Source organism: Rhinoraja longicauda, chromosome 36 (genome assembly GCF_053455715.1).
Source record: "Rhinoraja longicauda isolate Sanriku21f chromosome 36, sRhiLon1.1, whole genome shotgun sequence".
Classification (NCBI taxonomy): Eukaryota; Metazoa; Chordata; class Chondrichthyes; order Rajiformes; family Arhynchobatidae; genus Rhinoraja; species Rhinoraja longicauda.
Window position 1 is genome coordinate 40,520 of NC_135988.1, and position 24,404 is coordinate 64,923.

Genomic DNA, 24,404 nt, shown 5'->3' on the forward strand with positions numbered 1-24,404 from the left:
TGGATGACAGTGCATGATTACGGCTGGGACCTGCCGGACGCGGCTGTGGTGTGTCGGGAGATAGGCTGCGGCGCCGAGGTGGGAGCCCCGCGCGGAGCTCACTTTGGACAGGGGTCAGGACCCATTGTGACGTTGGAGGTTAAGTGCAGCGGGCGCGAGGCCGCTCTACGGGAGTGTGAGTCACGGCCATGGGGGGACTATCCCGTTCCACACTCCAACGATGCCGGCGTCATCTGTGAAGGTAAAAATCAGTCTTTTATACCTTGGTTCCCGCCGCTGTGATAACTCCGGGTTGCCCGGGGACTGGGGTGTATCCGGACTGACGGCCCCTTGCGAGTAATTTGAAATTAAATCCAGTTTTTTTTGAGTATTATTCCGGTGCGATTCTGTTACGGTTCCCACTCGCGTTTGAATTAACCATCTATAATTCGGAACATTAAATATTCTGGATCGGTACAATTACAGGGCCAGAAACTCGGGCGTTTCAGCAGCAACTTTCGTGGAATGGCGTGGGGAGAGGATCATGTTGAGACTCTCAGACCTGTTGCAGGAGCTCGGCCGGTTCCTCTCCCCTACAGATGCCGTCAGACCCCGTGTTTTTTCCCCAGCATCTCGGGATGATCAACAACAGCCTCGCAGCACGAACTGCCCGTGTGTTGTAGTGGCCTTCCACCCACTTGAATGGCAGTGATTAGTTTTGTTTTAGGTAGAGATCTCCAAGAATTATGAAATGATGTTTCCATGCGCCGGCTTTCAGCATCTGCCGTCCCTAATATCTCAATAGTTACATAGCAACCGGCCAGGCAGCATCAGTGGGGAGAATGGCAGTGTTAACGCGTTCCATTGCTCAACTTCTCTGCAAACTTTGCGTTCATCCGCAGTTGCAGGACGCAGCACCAGGTCTCTGACATAAATGAGCGACGCTGCTTCTCACTGCGGGTGCTGTCCGACTTGATGAATAATGCCCGCGCTTCCTGGTTTACAATCAGATTCACAGCATTTGCAGTGCGTTCAGATATGGGGACCTGGCACTGGGTGAGGGTCACAGAGGGTCGGATTACGCATGGATATGTACGGCACGGTTCTCACCAGCACCGCTGGATGATCAACATAATTTTCCCATCACTTGACTGCCTGTGTGGTGGAGTGCATGGCAGTTGGCAGTCTGGTTTAGTTATAGATTTCTTGGAAAGATGCAGAGCGATGAGAAAGCATCGAATTTGAAGAGGGGTCTCGACCTGAAACGTCACCCATTCCTTCTCTCCGGAGATGCTGCCCGTCCCGCTGAGTTACTCCAGATTTTAATATCTATTTTCGCGGTCGGTCCTCGTCTGTCCTATGAAGGTTTTACTTGCCCAGGTGGTATGTGACTGAGCGGGGATCTGCGGGCGGCGCTGAAACAATTATTCTGTCTTTCTGCGTCGGCAAGGTCTGTGCTTTCAGCAGCCCAGCAGAGTAAGTGCAACGTTCAGGTTGTTGTGGAGCAGTGAGCAGTCACGGTCATGGAGAGAATGAACCTATGGTGTGCTGGAGGGATGATTATGTTGCCAGCCAAGTTAATATTTTAGTCCTTGAGTTGACCCATCAGAGCTGACCCACGAAAGCCTTGCTCATCTTTCCCGAGTGCTGCCTTTTAGACAATAGAAATATAATTGGGAGCTACGTGACAGGTCGATGAAAATCCCTGGGATGGCGGGATATGAGGAAAGATTGAAAACACTAGGCTTGTATTCACTGTAGTTTAGAAGGATGAGAGGGGATCTTATAGAAACATATAACATTATGAAAGGACTGGAGAAGCTAGATACAGGAAAAATGTTCCCAATGTTGGGCGAGTGCAGAACCAGGGGCCACAGTCTTAGAATAAAGGGGAGGCCATTTAAAACTGAAGTGAGAAGGAACATTTTCACAGAGAGAGTTAAGAATTTGTGGAATTCCCTGCCACAGAGGGCAGTGGAAGCCAAATCACTGGATGGATTTAAGAGAGAGTTAGATAGAGCTCCGGGGCTAGTGGAATCAAGGGATGTGGGAGAAGGCAGGCACGGGTTATTGATCGTGGACGAGCAATGAATGGCGGAGCTGTCTCGAAGGACCGAATGGCCTCCTCCTGCACCTATTTTCTATGTTTCTAGATCGTTGGTAAACCACTGTGTGAAAGGGGTTTCGCATCTTGCTCTTAAATCCCTGAACACCTCTCTCGCCGTGCAGCGGCCGAGGTCTTCTCTGAATATTTGGAATAAATCATATTATGTAAAGCCAGATGCGAGAGCCAGAACATAGAGATGAGAGTGGTGCAAATCTTGGCATGTGATAGGTGAAAAAGGGAGGGCGCTTGATTGGTGTCGAAGGGAATTTAGTACTTTACCCACACCCTCTATCTGACTTCACTCGTACAGATGTAGGAAAAAAAACTTGCAGATGCTGGTTAAAATCGAAGATAGACACATAATGCTGGAGTAACTCAGCGGGTTTATCAGCAGCTCTGGAGAGAAGGAATGGGTGACGTTTCGACTGAAGAAGGGTCTGGACCCGAAACATCACCCATTCCTTCTCTACCGAGATGCTGCCTGACCCGCTGAGTTACTCCAGCATTTAGTGCCCACCTTTACTCATACAGGCACAGACTCAAAATAAAATAGTTCATTGATCAGTGGTGAGTCTATCGAACAAGTCGGTTTATTAAAAAGCCTTTGCGATGTACATCGCGAAACAGTGAGAGCAAGCCCAACTGCTTCAACAAGCCAAAGTAACTGCACGACCTTATACCCGAATGACACAATGGTCACTTGCAGTTTTGAAAGTAACCACCATTAATCAATGTCTCTCACATTTCATCTTTGTCTTTCCCCAAAGTTAACTTTAATCTTACGTTTCCAGTTGTTTAGAAATCTCCCTCCCATATATCTAATTAGTAGATACCATAAATGTCAAGATTATACTCGCGAGATGGAGTCTTTCGTTTACTTTCTGGAGACTTGGCTGCTCAACACAGGTGACGAAGAGCAGCTGTAATCACAAGAATGCAACAGATAAGAACCTAGACAGAACTAGGAAGGACTATCCTCCCCACCAATAAATAGGAAAGCCTGCTCTTCAGCAGAATGTTTCAGCTTTGCTATTCTGACTACATTTGTTGCCCAGTGTGTGAGCTCGAGGATTAACCAAATTATAACCTTCTCATCCTCCTTATAGTCCTCAACATTCCCGACAACAATCGCCAAATTGATTAAATAAATAAATAAAGCTTAGAAATGAAAAGAAGACATAAGATTGCCAGATAAGAGAAAGACAAGGCGTGTAAAATATAAAACTGGAGGGACTGAGGTGTAGTTGGACAAACGCGAAGAGAAAGGCCAGCATTAAAAGTAAAGGATGCGACAGGGTCAGAAAATGTATATCGAGGCAGGAGAAGGATCAAGGTGACTATGGTGGTGAGAGATGGGGTTCGAGATGTGTGGCCACGGGTGACGGGTGGGGGCAAAGGAAAAAGGGCGATTGGGCGGGAATATCTTGAAATTAAGGAATTCAATGTTCATACCGGTGGGTACCGAACTGGGAGAGAAGAAAGGTTCACCACCGATTTTCCAGCACCCTTTTTTTCCAGAGCCTTTCTAGATTATCGTTTTTCCGGATCAACAGAGGCCTTTGGAGAAGGGGTGGGGGGGGGGGGGGTCGAGGTCAGCCGCGGAAGTGGGCAATGGGAACGGATGTGATGGCATTGGGGAAGGTCCCGAGGAGGTTTCCAAGAATGATTCCAAGGATTATTGGGTTAACATTTGATGAGTTTTAAGGCACTGGGCCTGTACTCGCCGGAATTCAGTTGAAGGGGCCCTCATTGAAACTTACCAAATAGTAAAGGCCTGGTTAGAGTGAATATGGGGAGGGTTTCCGCTCATGGGAGAGTCTAGGACCAGAGGCCATAGCCTCAGAATAAAGGGACGTAACTTTGGAAAGGGAAGAGGAAGAAGTTCTTTCGTCACAGAGTAATGAATCTGTAGAATTCATTGCTACAGACGGCTGTGGATGTCAAGTCAATGGAGGTTTGTAAGGCGGAGATTGACAGATTCTTGTTTAATAAGGGTGTCAGGGGTTATGAGGAGAAAGCAGGAGAATGGGGTTGAGAGGGAAAGATAGATCAGCCACGATTGAATGGTGGAATAGACGATGGGCCGAATGGCCTAATTCTTCTCCTCGAACTGACGGTCTCATGGTTCACTCAGCTCTGGTCGGGCTGGAGTTTCAGAGCCCCAGCTCAGGGGACAAAATCAACCCGCAGAGACCTGTGCTGCACATTTTCGGGGGAGGCAGGTTTGAGCGGGCAGGCGACGTTGAACGGGCCAACGGTTGATAAGATATAATCGAGGTACCTTGAGATGAAAGATAGACAGAAAGTGCAGGATGTCATGTTGTAGCTGTATAAGACATTGGCGAGACCGCATTTAGAATATTGTGTTCAGTTCTGGGCACCATGTTATAGGAAAGATATTGTCAAGCTTGAAAGGGTTCAGAAAAGATTTACGAGGATGTTGCCAGGACTAGAGGGTGAGCTATAGGGAGTGGTTGAGCAGGCTGGGTCTCAATTCCATGGAGCGCAGGAGGATGAGGGGAGGGAGATCTTATAGAGGTGTACAAAATCATGAGAGGAATTGGTTGAGTAGGTGCACAGAGTCTCTTGCCCAGAGTAGGGGAATCGAGGACCATAGGACATAGGTTCAAGGTGAAGGGTAAAAGATTTAATAGGAATCTGAGTGGTAACTTTTTCACACAATGGGTGGTGGGTGTATGGAACAAGCTTCCAGAGGAGGTAGTTGAAGCTGGGACTATCCCATCGTTTAAGAAACAGTTAGACAGGTGCATGGATAGGACAGGATTGGAGGGTTATGGACAAAACGCAGGCAGGTGGGACTAGTGTAGCCGGGACATTGCTGGCCGGTGTGGGAAAGTTGGACCGAAGGGCCTGTTTCCACATTGTATCACTCTATGACTCTATCACACAGTGAGTCCAGCAGCTTCTCCGAAGAAGAAGGATATGTAACGTTTCGGGTTGGAACCCTTCGTCAGTACCAACCTGATACGCCACCCTTCCTTTTTTTCTGCAGAGATGATGCCTGACCCGCTGAATTACGCCAGCACATTGTGTCTATCTTTGGGATAAACTAGCAACTACAGTTCTTTTTTTCCACAGTTTGTACTTAGAGATTAGTTTGATGGGACAGGAGCAGACAGCTACACTGGATCTGTTAGCGCAGTCTTGCTTGTGGAATTTGTCAAGTTCTTCAGGACGGAATGTTGCATAAATAATAATTATATTCGACTTATAGAATCAGGTTTAGGTTAATCATTGTCACGTTACTGAGGTAGAGTGAAACGCTTTGTTTTGCATGCTGTGATCAGATCAGATACACAACACATATGTGCAGTAGGTAATCTAGCCATACTCAAGTACAATATATAGTGCAATGAAGAAGATATAATAATAATAATAATAATAATAATAATAATAATACATTACATTTATATAGCGCTTTTCATATAGTCAAAGACGCTTTACGGGGATTTAGAGAACATAGGGAAGTAAATAAATAGATAAATAAGTAAACGAACAGAGAAAGGAGACAGAAGGTGGGGTGACCTTCAGTGGTTGAAGGCAGTACTGAACAGGTGAGACTTCAGTGATGTTTTGAATGTGGTGAGTGTGGAGGAGTCTCTGACGGTTTGAGGTATTGAGTTCCATAGGGTGGGAGCAGCGATGGAGAAAGCCCTGTCCCCCCAGGATCTGAGTTTGGTCCGGATGTGGGGGGATAGGAGATTGGCAGCAGCAGAGCGGAGGGTGCAGGTCGGAGTGTGCCTGTGGAGGAGGTCGGTCAGGTAGGATGGGGCCAGGTTATGGAGGGCTTTGTAGGTCATGAGGAGGATTTTGTACTGGATTCTCTGGGGGATGGGGAGCCAGTGGAGTTTGTAAAGGACGGGGGTGATATGGTCACGGATCGGGGTGTGGGTGAGTAGACGGGCAGCGGAGTTTTGAATGTATTGAAGTTTACTGATGATTTTTGAAGGTGCGCCATAGAGGAGGCTGTTGCAGTCGTCCAATATAGTATGCAGCATTTTAATGCATCATAGTAGAGGAAGGAGGAGACGGGGGAGCACATATACCATAAGTAAGGGACCGGACAAGTTCTCGCTGATCGTTAGATTTGTGGTGAACTCCAGGAGATGTGTTTGTAAATTGTCTTCATAATTGTGGCTTTCATAACTATGTTTTATATTTTTCTCAGATCACAGAATGCCAAGATTGGTACCCAAAGACGACCAATGCTCGGGAAGACTGGAAGTGCAGTATGGTGAAACATGGGAAACCGTGTGTGACCTGGACTGGGATATGGATAATGCCGATGTGGTGTGCAGTCAGCTTCATTGTGGAGTCGCCGTGTCTGTTCCAAGAGGGGCTTATTTTGGAAAGGGAACTGGCCTTGTACACAACGATGTATTTGAATGCAAGGGTAATGAGACAATCCTATGGGACTGTCCGCGTTCTTCAGGAACTCTTCATTGCAACCACACGAGCGATGTCAATGTGATCTGTTCTGGTGAGTGTCAGCTTTAGAAACTACTTATTAATAAACACTCATTGTATTTGGAAGATAGGATGATATCTCGCCATTTACTTTTATCAAAGGGTTATAAAATGCTGGAATATAATTGAGCACCACACGAATTTGATGTGATATGACAAACGTTTTAACTGGCTAAAATTATTTGAAACTTTTCCTTTAGTCCAACATTATTGAAGGTTTACAAACTTATTCTCCGTGTCCATCATTCAATTGTTACATCACTATCATCGTCCGTCCTGAAAAGGACGCAAGCTTCCGGCGACGATCAGTGGGAGCCTCACTTGTACAATAGACGATGGTGGTAGCAGAATTAGCTCAGGACACTTCCAGTTTCCAGCCCGCGATGCGGACGTTTCTGCTTTGGGGCCTGGTTTACAATGTGGAGTTCAGAAGGGGTAAATGAAGAGTATCTTGAGTAGGTGATATCCAAGCGATGCAAGAGCAATCGTCGAACGAATCCTAATCAAAAATTACCCTGGAGTAAAATAATTAGAATTATTTATAAACAAATTTACTTCTTCACTAAAATCTTAGTGCATTTTGGGTGGAACGACAGTTAGCTGCAGGAAGGAAAACCATGGACAATTTAGATGTAAAGGATTAAACGTAGAAACCTACAAGGAAGGATCCATGCACTCCTCGCGGTGGGGTGGTGGTGCGGATGAATGGGGGTGGGTGTTATAGAAGACGATGCAACTGCCAGTACGACAGATAGAAAGAAACGTCAGAAAAATGCATGACGATTAAATGTATATTTATCCTATGATTTAATTTTTTTGTCAGGAATGAATTTTTGGTCATATGATCCTTTTATAAATGTGGAACCAATTAGTGCATTAGAACGATTACTTCCCATTAGCATTTACAATAATGTACAAGGAAATCACATCTTGATCACTCTGAGAGTGAAGAACATCCGTCTGCCATCAGAGACCATATCACGCCAAGATGAAGCAAGGCTAGATAACAGTATGGAGACAAAATACCGAACTGGATGAATAAGACTATGACGGTTCTTGAAACAATGAGGTCCTAAGAGTTACCGGGAGGATAGGATGGGGAACCAGAATAATGTATTTGTGTCCATAACGAAGGTTTAAACCAGTGTGCCGTGGGGATGCGAACCTGTCAGGAGTCAGGAGCGAAGTAACTAACGGGAAAATGGAACATGGTAAAGGAATTGCTTTAAGGTAGAAAGACACAAAGTCATAATGGGTTTCATCCCCACATCTGCCCTCTACCTCGTCCAATCCAAAATTGGAAACGTAGACAGATGGAAAAATGAACAAATATAATAGGCCTGAGAGGTGGCGGACAGGATGGAATCTGGTATTTTTTCAGTGAAAACAGTACGCATGATGAATTTTAATATTGTGGCATTTAGTAAAGGAAAGGATTAGCAAGGGGAAATATCAACTATTTGCCGAAACGAGAAGAGGGAAATTTAATCCGTGCAAAATGGAAAATTTGATGGGTTGGCTTAAGGTTTCCAGAATACGCGGTGACAAAGAAAAAATAAAATTCGGCAAAGAACAGAGAGCACATTGAGAAACGAAAAGACTGTAACTTACCGACAAGTAGAGAGAATTTAAACAGTGGAATAAGGGAATTATTTCGCAGATTAATTTTATAAAATGTTGATTTTATCTTAGCAATTAATTGGAGTTGCTGCAGCCCCCTGTGCCTTTCACTCGGAACCAGCATCAGCGCTTCGTTGTTCCCAAATTCTGCTGTTTTTTCTTGTGCGAGAAGCCATTGGGCGATACATAAGGGAAAGCGAGTGGGTAAAAAAATACGGCCGATGGAGTAGTGTGTTGAAAAATGAAGAGTGTACAATTAAGAGACCATCAACTTGACCAGGGGCGGGCTTGATGAAATACTCACGGAAGGCCTTCTTGCAACCAGCATATATAAAGTTTCAAGCAGTGGTGGTCATTCTGGTGAACGCTCCAAAACCGTAAGTACTGCAGACGAGATCTGAACAAATTTGTACAAGACTTAAAACTAAAGTCTTGGAAAAATACAACCCCGACGTGCCGTGTTGAAGACGGTACACTATTCACGGTGTGAATTGAAATATCACCACACAGACACACCTGGAAGATGGACGGTTAGAAAATGAGCAAAAATAACAAACAATCTCTCCCTTTCTTCATTTCCCTTTATCCCTTGTGGGAGTATTTAACTGTCTTCATTTATTCCCATTAAAACAGGGAACCATGGACCACGACTGGTGGGTGGGAAGGATAGATGCTCTGGCCGGGTGGAAGTTCTACATGGAGACGAGTGGGGGACAGTTTGCGATCAGTACTTTAGCTTGCTTGATGCCGGCGTGGTCTGTGAACAACTACAGTGCGGCGCAGTGAACGAAACTCCCGGAGGTGCTGACTTTGGCCGAGGATCCGGCCCTGTGTGGAAGGAGAACTACCACTGTCGGGGGGACGAGTCCCGATTAGCTGACTGTCCTGTCTTACCCAGGGATCAGATGAGTTGTTCACACAGTAACGACGCCGGTCTCATCTGCTCAGGTGAGTCACCAAATGTCCTTGAACTGAAAAACAGAGTTGCCCAGTCGCAGACATGTTTACACGGTGACTCTTTTAACCATCGAAAAGACCTGCCGCTTCCTGACGACCATCTTTATTTTCTTTTTAGAAGGACTTCAGGTGCCTTCTTTCCCTTCCCCCACTGATAGGGATACAGGGGGCAATTGTTATGCAGCGTTGTCATCCACCGATAGACTGAATTTGACGATGCAGTGCAGAATTCTTCAGTTTATGAAATTGTTTCGATGGATGGTAACAGAGATTGTAGTTAGTAAAGATAGTAAGGACAGTACGAAGGATAACAACTGTTTCGTAAATTATGTTACTAAGGATAGAGGTAAATGGCGATTTGTACGGTCGGGTTCTAATTATCGGTTCACTGCAACAATACACACATATAAATAAATCACGCCTGCTGCAGAGATCTGAGAAAGACGTTCTAGGAAGAATGGGACATGAAATTTGAAATGGCTTAGTGGTAAAGTCATGCATTCTTTCAAGAGCTAGACTCTAAAACCTGGAGTAACTCAGCAGATCAGACAGCGCCAGGATAGAAATAGTTGACTTTTCTGGTCGAGACCGTTCTTCAGTCATCTGTTCCTTTTCCCCAGAGATGCTATCTGACCCGCTCAATTACTGTGGCTTTTTGCGTCTATCTTCGGTTTAAACCAGCATCTGCAATATGGAATGAGAAATGGAAGAATCATTTTTTCATGGCATGGTATGGTTCCAGGAATGCAGTTCTTTACTAAAATAGAACAAAGGTAAAGCAAGGCTTCAAAAGACCCCCCGCCGACACGAGAAACGGGCGCTGGACTGGTCTCAGCAAGCCTATTGCATTCAGTCTAGATCAGTGCATGACCTGGTGGTTATCAATGGTATCACAAAATGCTGGAGTAACTCAACGGGTCAGGCAGCATCTCAGGAGAGAAGGAATGGGTGAAGTTTCAGGTCGAGGCCCTTCTTCAGACTGATGTGAGGGGAGGGGATGGGAAAAAGATAGGATCCAGTGGGAGACAGGAAGACAGTGGGAGAACTGGGAAGGGTGAGGGGAAAGGGAGGGACAGAGGAACTATCTGAAGTTAGGGAAATCATTGTTCATACCGCTGGGCTGTAGCTGCCCAAGCGAAATATAAGATGCTGTTCCTCCAATTTGCGGTGGGCTTCACTATGACAATGGACGAGGCCCATGGCAGAAAGGTCAGACTGGGAGTGCGAGGGGGAGTTGAAGTGCTCAGCCACCGGGAGATCAGGTTGGTTAAGGCGGACTGAGCGAAGGTCTTGAGCGAAACGATCGCCGAGCCTGCGTTTGGGCTTCGCCGACGTAGAGAAGTTGACATCTGGAACAGCGGGTACAATAGATGAGGTTGGAGGAGGTACAGGTGAACCTCTGCCTCACCTGGAAAAACTGCTTGGGTCCTTGTTTTATCATTTATTAGTTTTTCTTCAATAGCCAGTTTATTCCTTGTTACTGGGCCCATTTCTCTTGGCGAGGCACATAGGTTTCTTGGCATTGTTTTATGTAGATGTGGATGGAATGCTTCTATGCAGTTTAACTGCCAATGTGACATGTGGACAATTGATGCAGAAAATAATCCTTAAACCTAATAGGTGACCAGTTAAATGCTGAGACGTTATTGGATGTTATGGCTTCAGTTTAATTGTTTAACCCAACATGTTTTGTTTTGTAGATGAAGGTTGGTCTTTGAGACTGATCAATGGAAGCAGCCGCTGCGATGGCCGAGTGGAGATTTACCACAATGGTAGATGGGGGAGAGTGCAGGATCGCGCCTGGAACATCCATGATTCCAACGTGGTCTGCAGAGAGTTGGGCTGTGGCTACGCCATATTCGCCTACAACTCCTCAAGGTACGGAGAGGGTGAGCTGCCCGCGTGGGTGAACAACGTCCAGTGTGAAGGAAACGAGTCGCAGCTCCAAATGTGCAGCACATTTACGCTGAATCCGATATCCAACGACAGCACCGGCGTTGGAGTCCTGTGCTCAGGTGAATGATTCAACTTAGAAATTGTAACGATTGTTCTTGACTCCAGAAATTTCGAGTTGTAAAATCAAATACGCCATCTGGGTTTTCGACTTGTCAAGTTGGGAGAGCACGGAAAATGAAGAACGCTTTATTTATCCGTTCCGTCCAATCGAATCAATGGTCCGAAATAGCATTTCTTTATTTACCAACTTAAATTCCTTGTTGATAAATATATACATTACACATCTGAGATCCCTTTCAACTATGTTGGAGGCCAATACTTGTACAATATTCGAGGCACACACACACACACACAAACATTCATAGACAAACACGATCAACACACACTCACACACACACACACACACACACACATTCATACACAAACACTATCACGCACACACACTCATACACAAACACTATCACGCCAACAGGCACAGACGTACGCACACATAAGCGCACACACATTTATATATTAGCCTGGAGAAAGTTATAATTATTTTAAAGATACAGCATGGAAACAGGCCCTTCGGCCCATCGAGTCCCCCCTGAAGATTGATTACCCATTTACATTGGTTCTCTGTTGTCCCACTGCATCATCAACTCTCCAGACGCTGGGGGGGGGGGGATTTAACGAAGGCCATTTAAACTATAAACGTGCCAGTCTTTGGGATCTGGGTGAAACCCACTTGGTCACGTGTGAAACGTGTGATCTCCACAGACAGCACCTGAGGTCAGGATCGAACAGGGGTCTCAGGTAGTGTGAGACCACAGCATTACCAGCTGCATAGCTGAAGAGTTAGCTCCCAGGCAACTTAAAACAAAGCAACTTAAAACAAAATACATGGCAGTGCATTTGCAACATTCCCCACTCTCGGACCTAAGTGTAAAGAGGGGGGTTATCCACATATAGAGACATCCACTGTGGGAGGGCCCGCTCCATTTCCAGTCTGCAGAACGGACCATCAGCTCCAGAGAGCAGGCGATGGTGAGTGTGGGGAGGGCGATGGTGTGTGAGAGAAGTGTGGACAAGTAACGCCGCCATGTGGTTGGAACAACACAGGGCAACTTCCCTAGGGGTAGATTCCGACGGCTGTGATTATAGAAGGCGCAGAAGAACGTGGAAATTGCAATGGTGTGATTAATGGCGTATTGAGAGCCAACAATGTCAACACTGATGCTAGTTTTATCCAACTGGAACGTGACTTTTAAAACTTAGATTTTTAAAATGCAAACTTTAAATTAAGACTGTACTCACACAGTATTTTTACATCTGCGATTTGGGTTTTAACATATAACATATAACATATAACAACTACAGCATGGAAACAGGCCTGTCCGGCCCTACCAGTCCACGCCGACCATTCTCCCTGACCTAGTCTCATATACCTGCACTCAGACCATAACCCTCCAATCCCCTCCTATCCATATACTTATCCAATTTACTCTTAAATAATAAAATCGAGCCAGCCTCCACCACTTCCACCGGAAGCCCATTCCATACAGCCACAACCCTCTGAGTAAAGAAGTTCCCCCTCATGTTACCCCTAAACCTTTGTCCCTCAATTCTGAAGCTATGTCCCCTTGTTGGAATCTTCCCCACACTCAAAGGGAAAAGCCTACCCACGTCAACTCTGTCCGTCCCTCTCAAAATTTTAAAAACCTCTATCAAGTCCCCCCTCAACCTTCTACGCTCCAAAGAATAAAGACCCAACCTATTCAACCTCTCTCTGTAGCCTAAGTGCTGAAACCCAGGCAACATTCTAGTAAATCTCCTCTGTACCCTCTCCATTTTGTCGACATCCTTCCTATAATTTGGCGACCAGAACTGCACACCATACTCCAGATTCGGCCTCACCAATGCCCTGTACAATTTCAACATTACATCCCAACTTCTATACTCGATGCTCTGATTTATAAAGGCAAGCATACCAAACGCCTTCTTCACCACCCTGTCCACATGAGATTCCACCTTCAGGGAACAATGCACAGTTATTCCCAGATCCCTCTGTTCCACTGCATTCCTCAATTCCCTACCATTTCCCCTGTACGTCCTATTTTGATTTGTCCTACCAAAATGCAGCACCTCACACTTATCAGCATTAAACTCCATCTGCCATCTTTCAGCCCACCCTTCCAAAAGGCCCAAGTCTCTCTGTAGACTTTGAAAATCTACCTCACTATCAACTACTCCACCTATCTTAGTATCATCTGCATATTTACTAATCCAATTTGCCACACCATCATCCAGATCATTAATGTAAATGACAAACAACAGTGGACCCAACACAGATCCTTGGGGCACTCCACTAGACACTGGCCTCCAACCTGACATACAATTGTCAACCATTACCCTCTGGTATCTCCCATTCAGCCATTGTTGAATCCATCTTGCAACCTCACTATTAATACCCAACGATTTAACCTTCTTAATCAACCTTCCATGTGGAACCTTGTCAAATGCCTTACTGAAGTCCATATAGACAACATCCACAGCCTTGCCCTTATCAATTTCCCTGGTAACCTCTTCAAAAAATTCAAGAAGATTAGTCAAACATGACCTTCCAGGCACAAATCCATGTTGACTGTTTCTAATCAGGCCTTGATTATCCAAATAATTATATATATTGTCCCTAAGTATCTTTTCCATTAATTTTCCCACCACAGACGTCAAACTAATAGGTCTATAATTGCTAGGTTTACTTTTAGAACCTTTTTTAAACAAAGGCACAACATGCGCAATGCGCCAATCTTCCGGCACCATCCCTGTTTCTAATGACGTTTGAAATATTTCCGTCATAGCCCCTGCTATTTCTGCACTAACTTCCCTCAATGTCCTAGGGAATATCCTATCAGGACCTGGAGACTTATCCACTTTTATATTCTTCAAAAGTGTCCGTACCTCCTCTTCTTTAATCCTCCTAATTTCCATCACTACTCTACTTGTTTCGCTTACCTCACATAATTCAATATCCTTCTCCTCGGTAAATACCGAAGAAAAGAAATTGTTTAATATCTCCCCCATTTCTTCCGGCTCAGCACATAGCTGTCCACTCTGACTCTCTAATGGACCAATTTTATCCCTCACTATCCTTTTGCTATTGACATATCTGTAGAACCCCTTGGGGTTTACTTTTACATTACTTGCCAAAGCAGCCTCATATCTTTTTTTCGCTTTTCTAATTTCCTTTTTAAGATTCCTTTTACATTCTTTATATTCCTCAAAAACCTCATTTACTCCCTGCCGCTTATATTTATTGTATATCTCCCTCTTTTTCCGAACCAAGTGTCCAATTTCCCTGGAAAACCACGGCTCTTTCAAATTATTATTCTTTCCTTTCCACCGAACAGGGACATAAAGACTCTGTACTCTCAAAATTTCACCTTTAAATATCCTCCATTTCTCTATTATATCCTTTTCATAAAACAACAATTTCCATTTCACTCCTTTTAAATCCTTTCTCATCTCCTCAAAATTAGCCTTTCTCCAATCCAAAATCTCAACCCTTGGTCCAGATTTGACCTTCTCCATAATGATATTGAAACTAATGGCATTATGATCACTAGACCCAAAGTGCTCCTCAACACATACCTCCGTCACCTGACCCATCTCATTTCCTAACAGGAGGTCCAACACTGCCCCTTCTCTGGTAGGCACCTCTACGTATTGCTGCAAAAAACTATCCTGCACACATTTTACAAACTCCAAACCATCCAGCCCTTTAACAGAATGTGATTCCCAGTCTATATACGGAAAATTGAAATCACCCACAATCACCACTCTGTGCTTACTACTAATATCTGCTATCTCCTTACATATTTGCTCTTCCAATTCTCGTTCCCTATTTGGCGGTCTATAATACACCCCTATAAGTGTTGCTAAACCTTTCTCATTTCTGAGTTCCACCCAAACAGCCTCCTTAATCGAGCCTTCTAGTCTGTCCTGCCAAAGCACTGCTGTGATATCCTCCCTGACAAGCAATGCAACACCCCCACCTCTTGCCCCTCAGATTCTATCACATCTGAAACAATGAAATCCTGGAATATTTAATTGCCAATCACAACCCTTCTGCAACCATGTTTCACTGATCGCCACAACATCATACTTCCAGATGTCAATCCAGGCTCTAAGCTCATCCACCTTTCTTACAATGCTCCTAGCATTAAAATATACACATTTAAGGGACCCATCATTTCTTATTCTCAGTTTATTTCTTTTCCCTTCTTTCTCTCCTACATATTGGGTCTGAGTGTTTCCCTTTTCTGCCTCCTGCCTCACACACTGCCTATTAGCTATCTGTGTTTGAGTCCCTCCCCCCAACCGTACTAGTTTAAAGTCTCCGCAGTTATTTTAGCAAATCTCCCCGCCAGGATATTGGTTCCCCTCGGGTTCAGATGCAACCCGTCCTTTTTGTACAGGTCATACTTCCCCCAGAAGAGGTCCCAATGATCCAGAAACTTGAAACCCTGCTCCCTGCACCAGTTCCTCCGCCACGTATTTATCCTCCACCTCACTCCATTCCTATTCTCACTATCGCGTGGCACAGGCAGTAAGCCTGAGATTATTACTTTGGAAGTCCTTTTTTTTAACTCTCTTCCTAGCCCCCTGAATTATCCTTTCAGGACCTCTTCCCTTATCCTACCTATATTGTTGGTACCTATATGTACCACGACCTCTGGCTCCTCTCCCTCCCCTTTCAGGATATCCTGGACACGCTCAGACACATCCCGGACACCGGCACCAGGGAGGCAAACCACCATCCGGGTCTCCCGACTGCGTCCACAGAAACGCCTATCTGACCCCCTCACTATAGAGTCCCCTATTACTACTGCTCTCCTCTTCCTTTCCCTACCCTACTGAGCAACAGGGCCGGACTCCTTGCCAGAGGCCCGGGCACCGTCGCTGCCCCCAGGTAGGCTGTCCCCCCCAACAGTACTTAAACAGGAGTACTTATTTCCAAGGGGTACAGACACCGGGGTACTCCCTAGTCCCTGCCTCTGTTCCTTGCCCCCCCTAACAGTGACCCACTTGTCTATCTCCCGTGGTCTAGGAGTGACCACCTCCCTGTAACTCCTATCTATAACCTCCTCACTCTCCCTGATCAGACGGAGGTCATCAATCTGCCGCTCCAGGTTCCTAATACGGTCCCTTAGGAGCCCCATCTCGTCACACCTGGCGCAGATGTGGATGTCTGGAAGACTATCAGACTCCCAGATTCCCCACATCTGACACCCAGAACAAAAAACTGCCCTGGCAGTCATACTCTCCAAACAAAGCCCCGCGCTCAGTTACTAAACCTACCGCCCGGCCGCTACTCCAACCGCTCCAACCGCCCACCCAAAAGAACTGAGTGATCTCCTGGGAGAGGCGAAAAACCGGATAAAAAACCCAGGCCAATTTGGGAAAAAATCCGGGAAATTCCTCTCCGACCCCAAGCTAGGCGATCGAAACTAGTCCAGGAGATCACACAGGTCTTACTCCTTACAATCCCCACACAATCCCCACACAATCCCCACACAATCCCCACACAATCCCCACACAATCCCCACACAATCCCCACACAATCCCCACACAATCCCCACACAATCCCCACACAATCCCCACACAATCCCCACACAATCCCCACACAATCCCCACACAATCCCCACACAATCCCCACACAATCCCCACACACTACTTCCCAAGCTACTGCTGCTGCTTGCTGCTGCTACTGCTGATTGCTGCTGCTGCTGCTGCTGCTACTGCTACTGCTGATTGCTGCTGCTGCTGCTGCTACTGCTGATTGCTGCTGCTGCTACTGCTGATTCTGCTCATTTTAATTAACTGCATTGCTTTGTATGGTAATGTACTACGTTTTAAACTATTCTACATATTGCATTGTATTTCTTTTCTTGGATGCCCAACAACATCAGGCTAAGGGACTGTCGATGAAAAATAGCCTGTCGGCTAACTCGAGTACACTTGAATGTCAATTAATTTACACTGTCCCTTTTTCAAATAAATTTAAATAAATAAATAAATAACAACTCGTGTGTATTTGTTCAACAGACCATCTCCAATTACGGATGGCTGGGGGTGGAAGTACATGTGCTGGACGAGTGGAGATTTATTACCGTGGGTCTTGGGGCACAGTTTGTGATGACTCCTGGGACCTGGTCGACGCTAACGTGGTCTGCAGGCAGCTGGGTTGCGGATATGCTGTGGAAGATAAAATTCCGGGATTCTGTGGACGAGCTAATGGCCAGATTTGGTTGGATGAAGTAAGATGCTCGGGTAACGAATCATACCTCTGGAACTGTTCCTCCGCACCGTGGGGTCGGCACGATTGCAGTCATAAGGAGGATGTGACGGTGAAATGTTCTGGTAAGGATACTTTCGATCTACTGATTTTCTGCAGCACAGAGTGGGAAACCTCATTCCGGAGATGTATTCAATAATTTATCGCACACACTGCGAGCATTGAATCTCGATGATGGAATAGAGTCCTCTCTCTGCATAGGAGTGTAGGAAAATAACTGCAGATGCTGGTACAAATCGAAGGTATCACAAAATGCTGGAGTAAATCAGCGGGTCAGGCATACACAAAATCAGTCTGAAGAACGACCTCGACCCCAAACGTTACCCATTTCTTCTCTCCAGAGATGCTGCCTGACCCGCTGAGTTACTTCAGCATTTTGTGATACCTCTCTCTGAATAGGTTTTCTACTCAGCTACACCAATCTCTCCCAACCTCCCGTGTAGCCATCTCATTTCGCCCTCGGCTGTTGTCAGGGTACACGCAATTTGTCCATATTTTCCGAAACAGCCAGACGAGATGTTTATCCTTTCGGCATTTTCGGCACAGACATTGTGGGCGGAGGAACCTGTTCCTGTGCTGACCGGTTCGGTGCTATTTTCTTGTATGAACGGGAGATGTTCTCTTGGCCCCTTTTTATTTCATACTCTTGCTCTGGGGATCATGATTGGAAATTTTCAGCTCGACTTTAAATAATCGAAGTTTAATTAAATGGAGTATGTGCTCTCAGGGTCAGATCGGTCGCAGAACTGAAACAAGATTGCACCACTTAACACACATATGTCCCTGATCTCCACTTTCAGCGATACGATAGAACAGCTGACCTTGTGATTCCCTCTTCACCAATCTGTTCCCGACTACCAGCCCCTGTTGAGTTTTTTCAGCGACATCTGCTTTTGTTGAACCAGACCTTTCTCATGCGTGGTTTTTGCTATCAGCGGGATGGATACATATTATGATGACCTGTATATCTCATGTGTTCCCTTCACAGAACACAAAGAGATGCGCCTGGTGAACGGAGAGCGGCGGTGTGAAGGGAGAGTGGAAGTGTGGCACAACGGGACATGGGGAACAGTCTGCTCCGAGAAGCTTGAGAGACAAGATGCGGAAGTGATCTGTAAACAAATGAAATGTGGACCCCTCGTATTTATTGATTATATCGCCAAGAAATATGGTGAAGGATCTGGGCCCATATGGATGGATGAGATGAAATGTAGCTCGCACGAGTCAGCCCTTTGGCAGTGCCAATATGACCCTTGGGGACAACACAACTGTGGCCACAACGAGGATGCAGGCGTTTCATGTGGAGGTAACATAGGAAAGTCGGCATCGGATTGCATATTAATCACGCGCGTAAATCCGCCAACATTTCACTGTTCTCAACAGATGCTGAAATGCCCGAGACATCCAGCGGGAAGGGCTGCGACGGTGGAAATGAATCTAAATCTCGCCGTTTACCAGGCGAGTCATTCTACTGCTTGTCAACCCCGGATGTTTGTTTAATAAGTGATTACTAAATAACTGATTATTGTCCTCACCCTCAACAACTTCTCTTTTGACTTCTCTCAAGTTCTTCTCGTTAAACGTGTAGCCATGCGGCCATGTATATCTGCCTGTGAACAGTCCGTCTTCCAACGTGCACTGGCATCATTCCCCAAACTCTTTCCTCGCTACTTCGACATTCGCTTCGGGCCAGCCTCCTGCACCCACGTAGAACTCATTGACTTCATAAACTAGCTTCCAGTATGCCATGAAATTCACTTGAACTCTCTCCCTGACAATTCTCTCTCCTTGCTTGACCTCTTTCTCCATCACAGGGAACGGAATATCGAGTCAAGTATCGATTTGACAGGAAGTGCCCCTGTCCTCACACCTCCTCCTTCATCTACTATCATCTCACTGACTTCCACTATTGCACTGACGCCAAACCCCTACTCTCAAATTCTCGGGCTCCATCGCATCTACTCCTAAAATGAGAAATTCCGCTCTCTGACATTCGAAAAAAAAAATTTCTTTGTAAATGTTGTTTCTACTCCACGGTGGTTCCCTCGTTCCTGTCTCCCATGCGTCCCATAGATCTGCTCGCGCTCCCATCCACCAGTATAAACAAGGATAGAGTTCGTCTGGGCAGAGATATTGGGGACAAGGCAGAAGAATGGAGTTGAGCAGGGAAGACAACCATGGCTGAATGGCGTAGACGATGGGCCGAATGGTCTAATTCTTCTCCTGCAACTTATGAACATGAACTACCCAACCCACATCCCCGCCCATCTTGCAGCTACTCCCCCCCCCCCTTACTAGAATTAGTCTGAAGATGCGTCCAGATCCGAAACGTCACCCGCACATGTCATCCAGAAATGCTATCTGACCCACTGGATTACTTCAGCACTCACGTATTTGTAACGGAGTATTTTATTTAACTTCACTAATAGACCTGCAATTGCGGCTTGATGGCGGCAGCAACAATTGCTCCGGAAGGCTTGTGATATTGTTCAATAACAGCTGGGGAACGGTGTGTGATGACTCCTGGGATCTCGCCGATGCCAATGTGGTCTGCAGACAGTTGGGCTGCGGCTCTGCTCGTCGGACTCCAGAAGCGGCTGCCATTGGCCCGGCCTCAGGTGAAATATGGCTCGATGAAGTGAAATGCACAGGAGCTGAATCATTGCTGACCAGCTGTATGTCGTCACCGCTCGGTCAACATGACTGTGATCACAAGGAAGATGTCTTTGTCACCTGTTCTAGTACGTGTTGTTCGGTATATTCCCCGATCTCTACACCCCTTTAATTTCATAGGTTATGAAATTATTTTTATATTGTTTTTGTTTTTTTAATTGAAAACCTAAAGAGTTGGCGTTGCTAAAAACTCTCTAAAACAATATCCACGTCCAGTTTTGATTCCCTCTGGCTCCCGCACTTCAGCTATGTTATTCATGCGACGTTGACCATTAGACTATACGCTATGCAAACAGTGTTGGTATTCGCTTGCTACTGTTTGCTAATTGCTGAGAACATAATAGGTAGTTTTCAGATTGGCTGACTCGACACGTGAAACAGGACTTGCAATATATATTTTTTTAAATGACGTCCAGCTCCATCCAAATATCTCCGTGACAAGACAGGGTATTCAACTCGTTGCAGTATTTTCTTCTCAGGAAGTGTTAGTAAAAGGAATCATATTGCGCCTCTCGGCAAGGATAACTGACCTTTGATTAATGACTGTTAATTAACTGGTACCATGTGTTGGAACCAAGATAATTCGTGAAATTGGGAAGAATTTGTAGGTGAGTGTTCCTATGTTTGGTGGCATATCGATTCCGTGAAAACAGCGCATGCTCTTTAGTAAGATGTTGTCGAGCAGGTGTCCGGGCTTATGGGGCGAAGGCAGTTGAATGGGGTTAAGAGGGAAAGGTAGATCGGCCATGATTGAAGGGCGGAGTGTACTTGATGGCCTTATTCTGCTCCTGGAACATAGGAGCTTATGAATTGATGGACTGCTGAAACTGAAACTAATATCATGGACTGCTTGATATGTTACCCATAATACATATTATAGATGTCAAGTTTTTTGTAAACTGCATCATATCAAGCAGGAATTTAGAGTTATGCACTTCCATATCCTTTGTGTTCTTCTGATTTGGATTTCATGGCATCGTGGTCAGTGCCAAGCAGTGTGTATGCGGTGTGAATGCACATTATGCCTGAATACAATATTGCAGCTGTTGGCTGGATACAAGGTGTCACTGGTGAGGAATCAGGACTTTCTAGTATATTTTCTATTTATACCAATCCGCACAACACGATAGAGACTTGGGCTTTATTATGGTTTTCCGCTCACCCGTTCTTCTGGTGCAATGCGTGATAGGGTTTTTGGAACATTCCAAGCAAAGCAAGATGCACAACCAGCTTTTTCAAATTCATCAATGGTCCCTGGAAATTTTTACACTTGGGACCAACAGCATCTGTTTTCCATTTATCCAGGAATTTTAATTTCAAAGTTGGAAAACAAGCCGCCCTCCGTGGCTGTTGTGGTTTGCGCAACTCTCGGAATCCTCCTTGTCGTTGAATTTGTCACACTGGTGATAATAACATGCAGGCAATCGGCAAAAAGAGGTGAGGTTCAACTTTACAGCGTTATTATTCCAGAAAATATTTCATAGCACATACTTGGCCAATAAACTTATTCATTCATTCATTCATTCATTCATTCATTCATTCATTCATAGCATGAAGAGACTTTCGTTCACTTTCCATGTGCTCTTTCTTGCATTATGAGCAGTACATGTAACTAAGTGCGGAATGAGATGGTCTTCAATGGTTCCTATTGGAAAGAGCAATTTGTCGTAATAGCACGGAATGTTAAATTGATTCTTGTTTGGGTTCCCCCTCAATTGTTCATTTGACTGTTAATCAACATTCCATTCAACATCCTGCTCAACCCAGTTTCGTGAATGCGTTGCACAATCGCCAATATTCTTATTAGGTTCTATCCCCAAATCTCAAGCTTGCGCTTTCCTCACGTTCTATGTTCCTGCAGTGCTTCATTCCCCATCTCCTTCAATGTATTTGATACAACACAATCTGTCTTTTCCACTTCCTAAATTGACAAACCTGTGGAAACCTCATCTCCTTATCACCCGCTGCCACACTCGTACCATCCGTGTGCATTTGCGAATGCAATCAGTCTTTGAACGGCTTTGCCGGAACGGAACAGAAACAAAGAACTGCTTCCTACTGATGCACACTAGCTTTGATCTTCTTGATGTTCGTAGAATTCGCTAATTTCGGCAAGGAACCATTGGACCTCTTGCGCAATTCTTCAAGTCAAGTCAAGTCAAGTCAAATTTATTTGTCACATAAACATACACGTTGTGCAGTGAAATGAAAGTGGCAATGCCTGCGGGTTGTGCACAAAAAGAATTACAGTTACAGCATATAAATAAAGTTAATAAGTCACTATTAGTGTCGACAAAAATTTAGTCTCTGGGGTTATAAAAGTTGACAGTCCTGATGGCCTGTGGGAAGAAGCTCCGTCTCATCCTCTCCGTTTTCACAGCGTGACAGCGGAGGCGTTTGCCTGATCGTAGCATCTGGAACAGTCCGTTACTGGGGTGGCAGGGGTCCCTCATGATCTTGCTTGCTCTGGATCTGCACCTCCTGATGTATAGGTCCTGCAGGGGGACGAGTGTAGTTCCCATTGTGCGTTATGCCGAACGCACTACTCTCTGTAGGGCCATCCTGAACTGGGCAGAGCTGTTCCCAAACCAGACTGTAATTTTGCCGGACAGGATGCTCTCTACAGCCGCAGAGTAGAAGCAGTGAAGGATCCTCAGAGACACTCTGAATTTCCTCAGTTGTCTAAGGTGGTAAAGGCGCTGCTTAGCCTTACCCACCAGTGCGGCAATGTGCGTTGCCCACGTCAGATCCTCTGCGATGCGGACTCCCAAGTATTTAAAACTGCTCACCCTATCCACAATAGACCCAGTGGCGTGTACGTCCTTGGATGTTTAGCTCTTCTGAAGTCCACAATCAGCTCCTTTGTTTTAGTGACATTCAAGAGGAGGCTATTGTAACGCCCATCAACAGTTTACCTTGAATATCAACGTTTCCTAATTTTACATGTCATATGCAAAGGACTAACTGTTGAATACTAATCCTGTATATCCACAAGTTACCCCACACTCTCCTTTCAACAGCTGCGGTGATGAGAGGCAAGGGTTCTACCTTTGGCTTTTACGAAGCAATTTATGAAGAGATTGAGGATATTCTCCCTGGAAAGAATTTCAGTCAGACGGATGATTCAGGTGTGTATTTGCACTCGACAGTCGCTCTTCAGCGATAAATATCCCCTCCACTCCAATAACCGTATTAATGATCACTGATTAAAAAGAAAATCATAGTAGCGGATAAATCAGACAAAAGCAAACTGTTGGAGCAACGCAGCGGGTCAGGCAGAATCTATGAAGGAAAATCTACAGATGACCGTTCGTGTTCGTACCCCTCTTCATGTCTGGAGTAGAGCGGAGATGGTTGATAGGAAAAGGCGTGAGGAAATGACAATAGACAATAGGTGCAGGAGTATGCCATTCGGCCCTCCGAGCCAGCACCACCATTCAATGTGATCATGGCTGATCATTCACAATCAGTACCCCGTTCCTGCCTTCTCCCCAAATGCTGCTCAAAGTTCTGGTAAATGACAGGTGGGCGTATGCAAGGAGGGGAGGAATTGTAAGACAAATCAATTTGGGGAGGCGCATAAAGATTGCAGGTGATCACAAAGGTTGGAGGTGATAGGAGGGAAGACAAGGTGCTCCAGATGGTGGAATCGGATAAGAAAAAGAGCCAAAAACTGAAATGTAGAAACATTGGGAAGAATGGTGGATAGGTGGGAAAAAGGGGATTGAGATTGTGGACACTGTGCAGATAGGGATAGGTTATGAGCTGATGGAGATGGTGGAGGTGAGGAAATGAAATGGGAAGCGATGGACGGGCACAGTGGGGAGAATGTTGTGTTTGAGAGAGCCAGGTTTGATAATCAGGAAAGAGAAGTGGGGTGTCAATTGGAGAATTAAATAGTTATACCATTGGATTGTCAGCGATACCTGAAGTGCTGTTCTTCCAGCTTGCATGCAACCTCACAATCTGGCAATGTAGGAGGTGGAGGACAGAGAGGGCGAAATGGAAAAGGACAATGGAATTGAAATCCAGCTGTCCCTGGTGGACAGAATCTGGTTGCCTCGTCTGCATTTGGCATCACCCAGGTAAAGGAGGGTACATCGACAGCATGGAGTTAAATAATGGAGATTGACGTTTAGGTCCCTGAATGGAGATAAAGGAGCAGGTGTAGGAATAGGTGTTGCATCACCTGCGGTCAGTGGGAGGGGGAATGTTCGAAGTGGATCGTTTGAAGGTAGATTGAGTCAAGGAATCTGCACCATCCTGGATTCACCCACAAATCCATGG

The 24,404-nt window shown here is 45.5% G+C and overlaps 1 protein-coding gene across 1 annotated transcript; it reads left to right on the plus strand.

The window, feature by feature from the left end:
- The first annotated feature begins 3 nt into the window (after positions 1 to 3).
- Positions 4 to 23,283, plus strand: LOC144610224 (scavenger receptor cysteine-rich domain-containing protein DMBT1-like). Its single transcript, XM_078428820.1, has 12 exons — positions 4 to 241; positions 6,276 to 6,500; positions 8,828 to 9,142; positions 10,852 to 11,166; positions 17,195 to 17,509; positions 18,433 to 18,750; positions 18,828 to 18,902; positions 19,033 to 19,151; positions 19,259 to 19,398; positions 19,944 to 20,185; positions 21,423 to 21,554; positions 23,138 to 23,283. Exons 1-12 carry the CDS (start codon positions 4 to 6, stop codon positions 23,281 to 23,283), a joined length of 2,580 nt encoding a protein of 859 aa, XP_078284946.1.
- Positions 23,284 to 24,404: the final 1,121 nt, after the last annotated feature.

What these genes read in the sequence shown, in the direction of transcription:
- LOC144610224 (XM_078428820.1), top strand. Translation starts at nt 4, where the DNA reads ATGACAGTGCATGATTACGGCTGGGACCTGCCGGACGCGGCTGTGGTG. An exon ending in CGTTGGAGTCCTGTGCTCAG is followed by an intron (nt 11,167 to 17,194) that starts GTGAATGATTCA and finishes TTTGTTCAACAG; the next exon opens with ACCATCTCCAATTACGGATG. An exon ending in TCAAATTCTCGGGCTCCATC is followed by an intron (nt 19,399 to 19,943) that starts GCATCTACTCCT and finishes GTTCAATAACAG; the next exon opens with CTGGGGAACGGTGTGTGATG.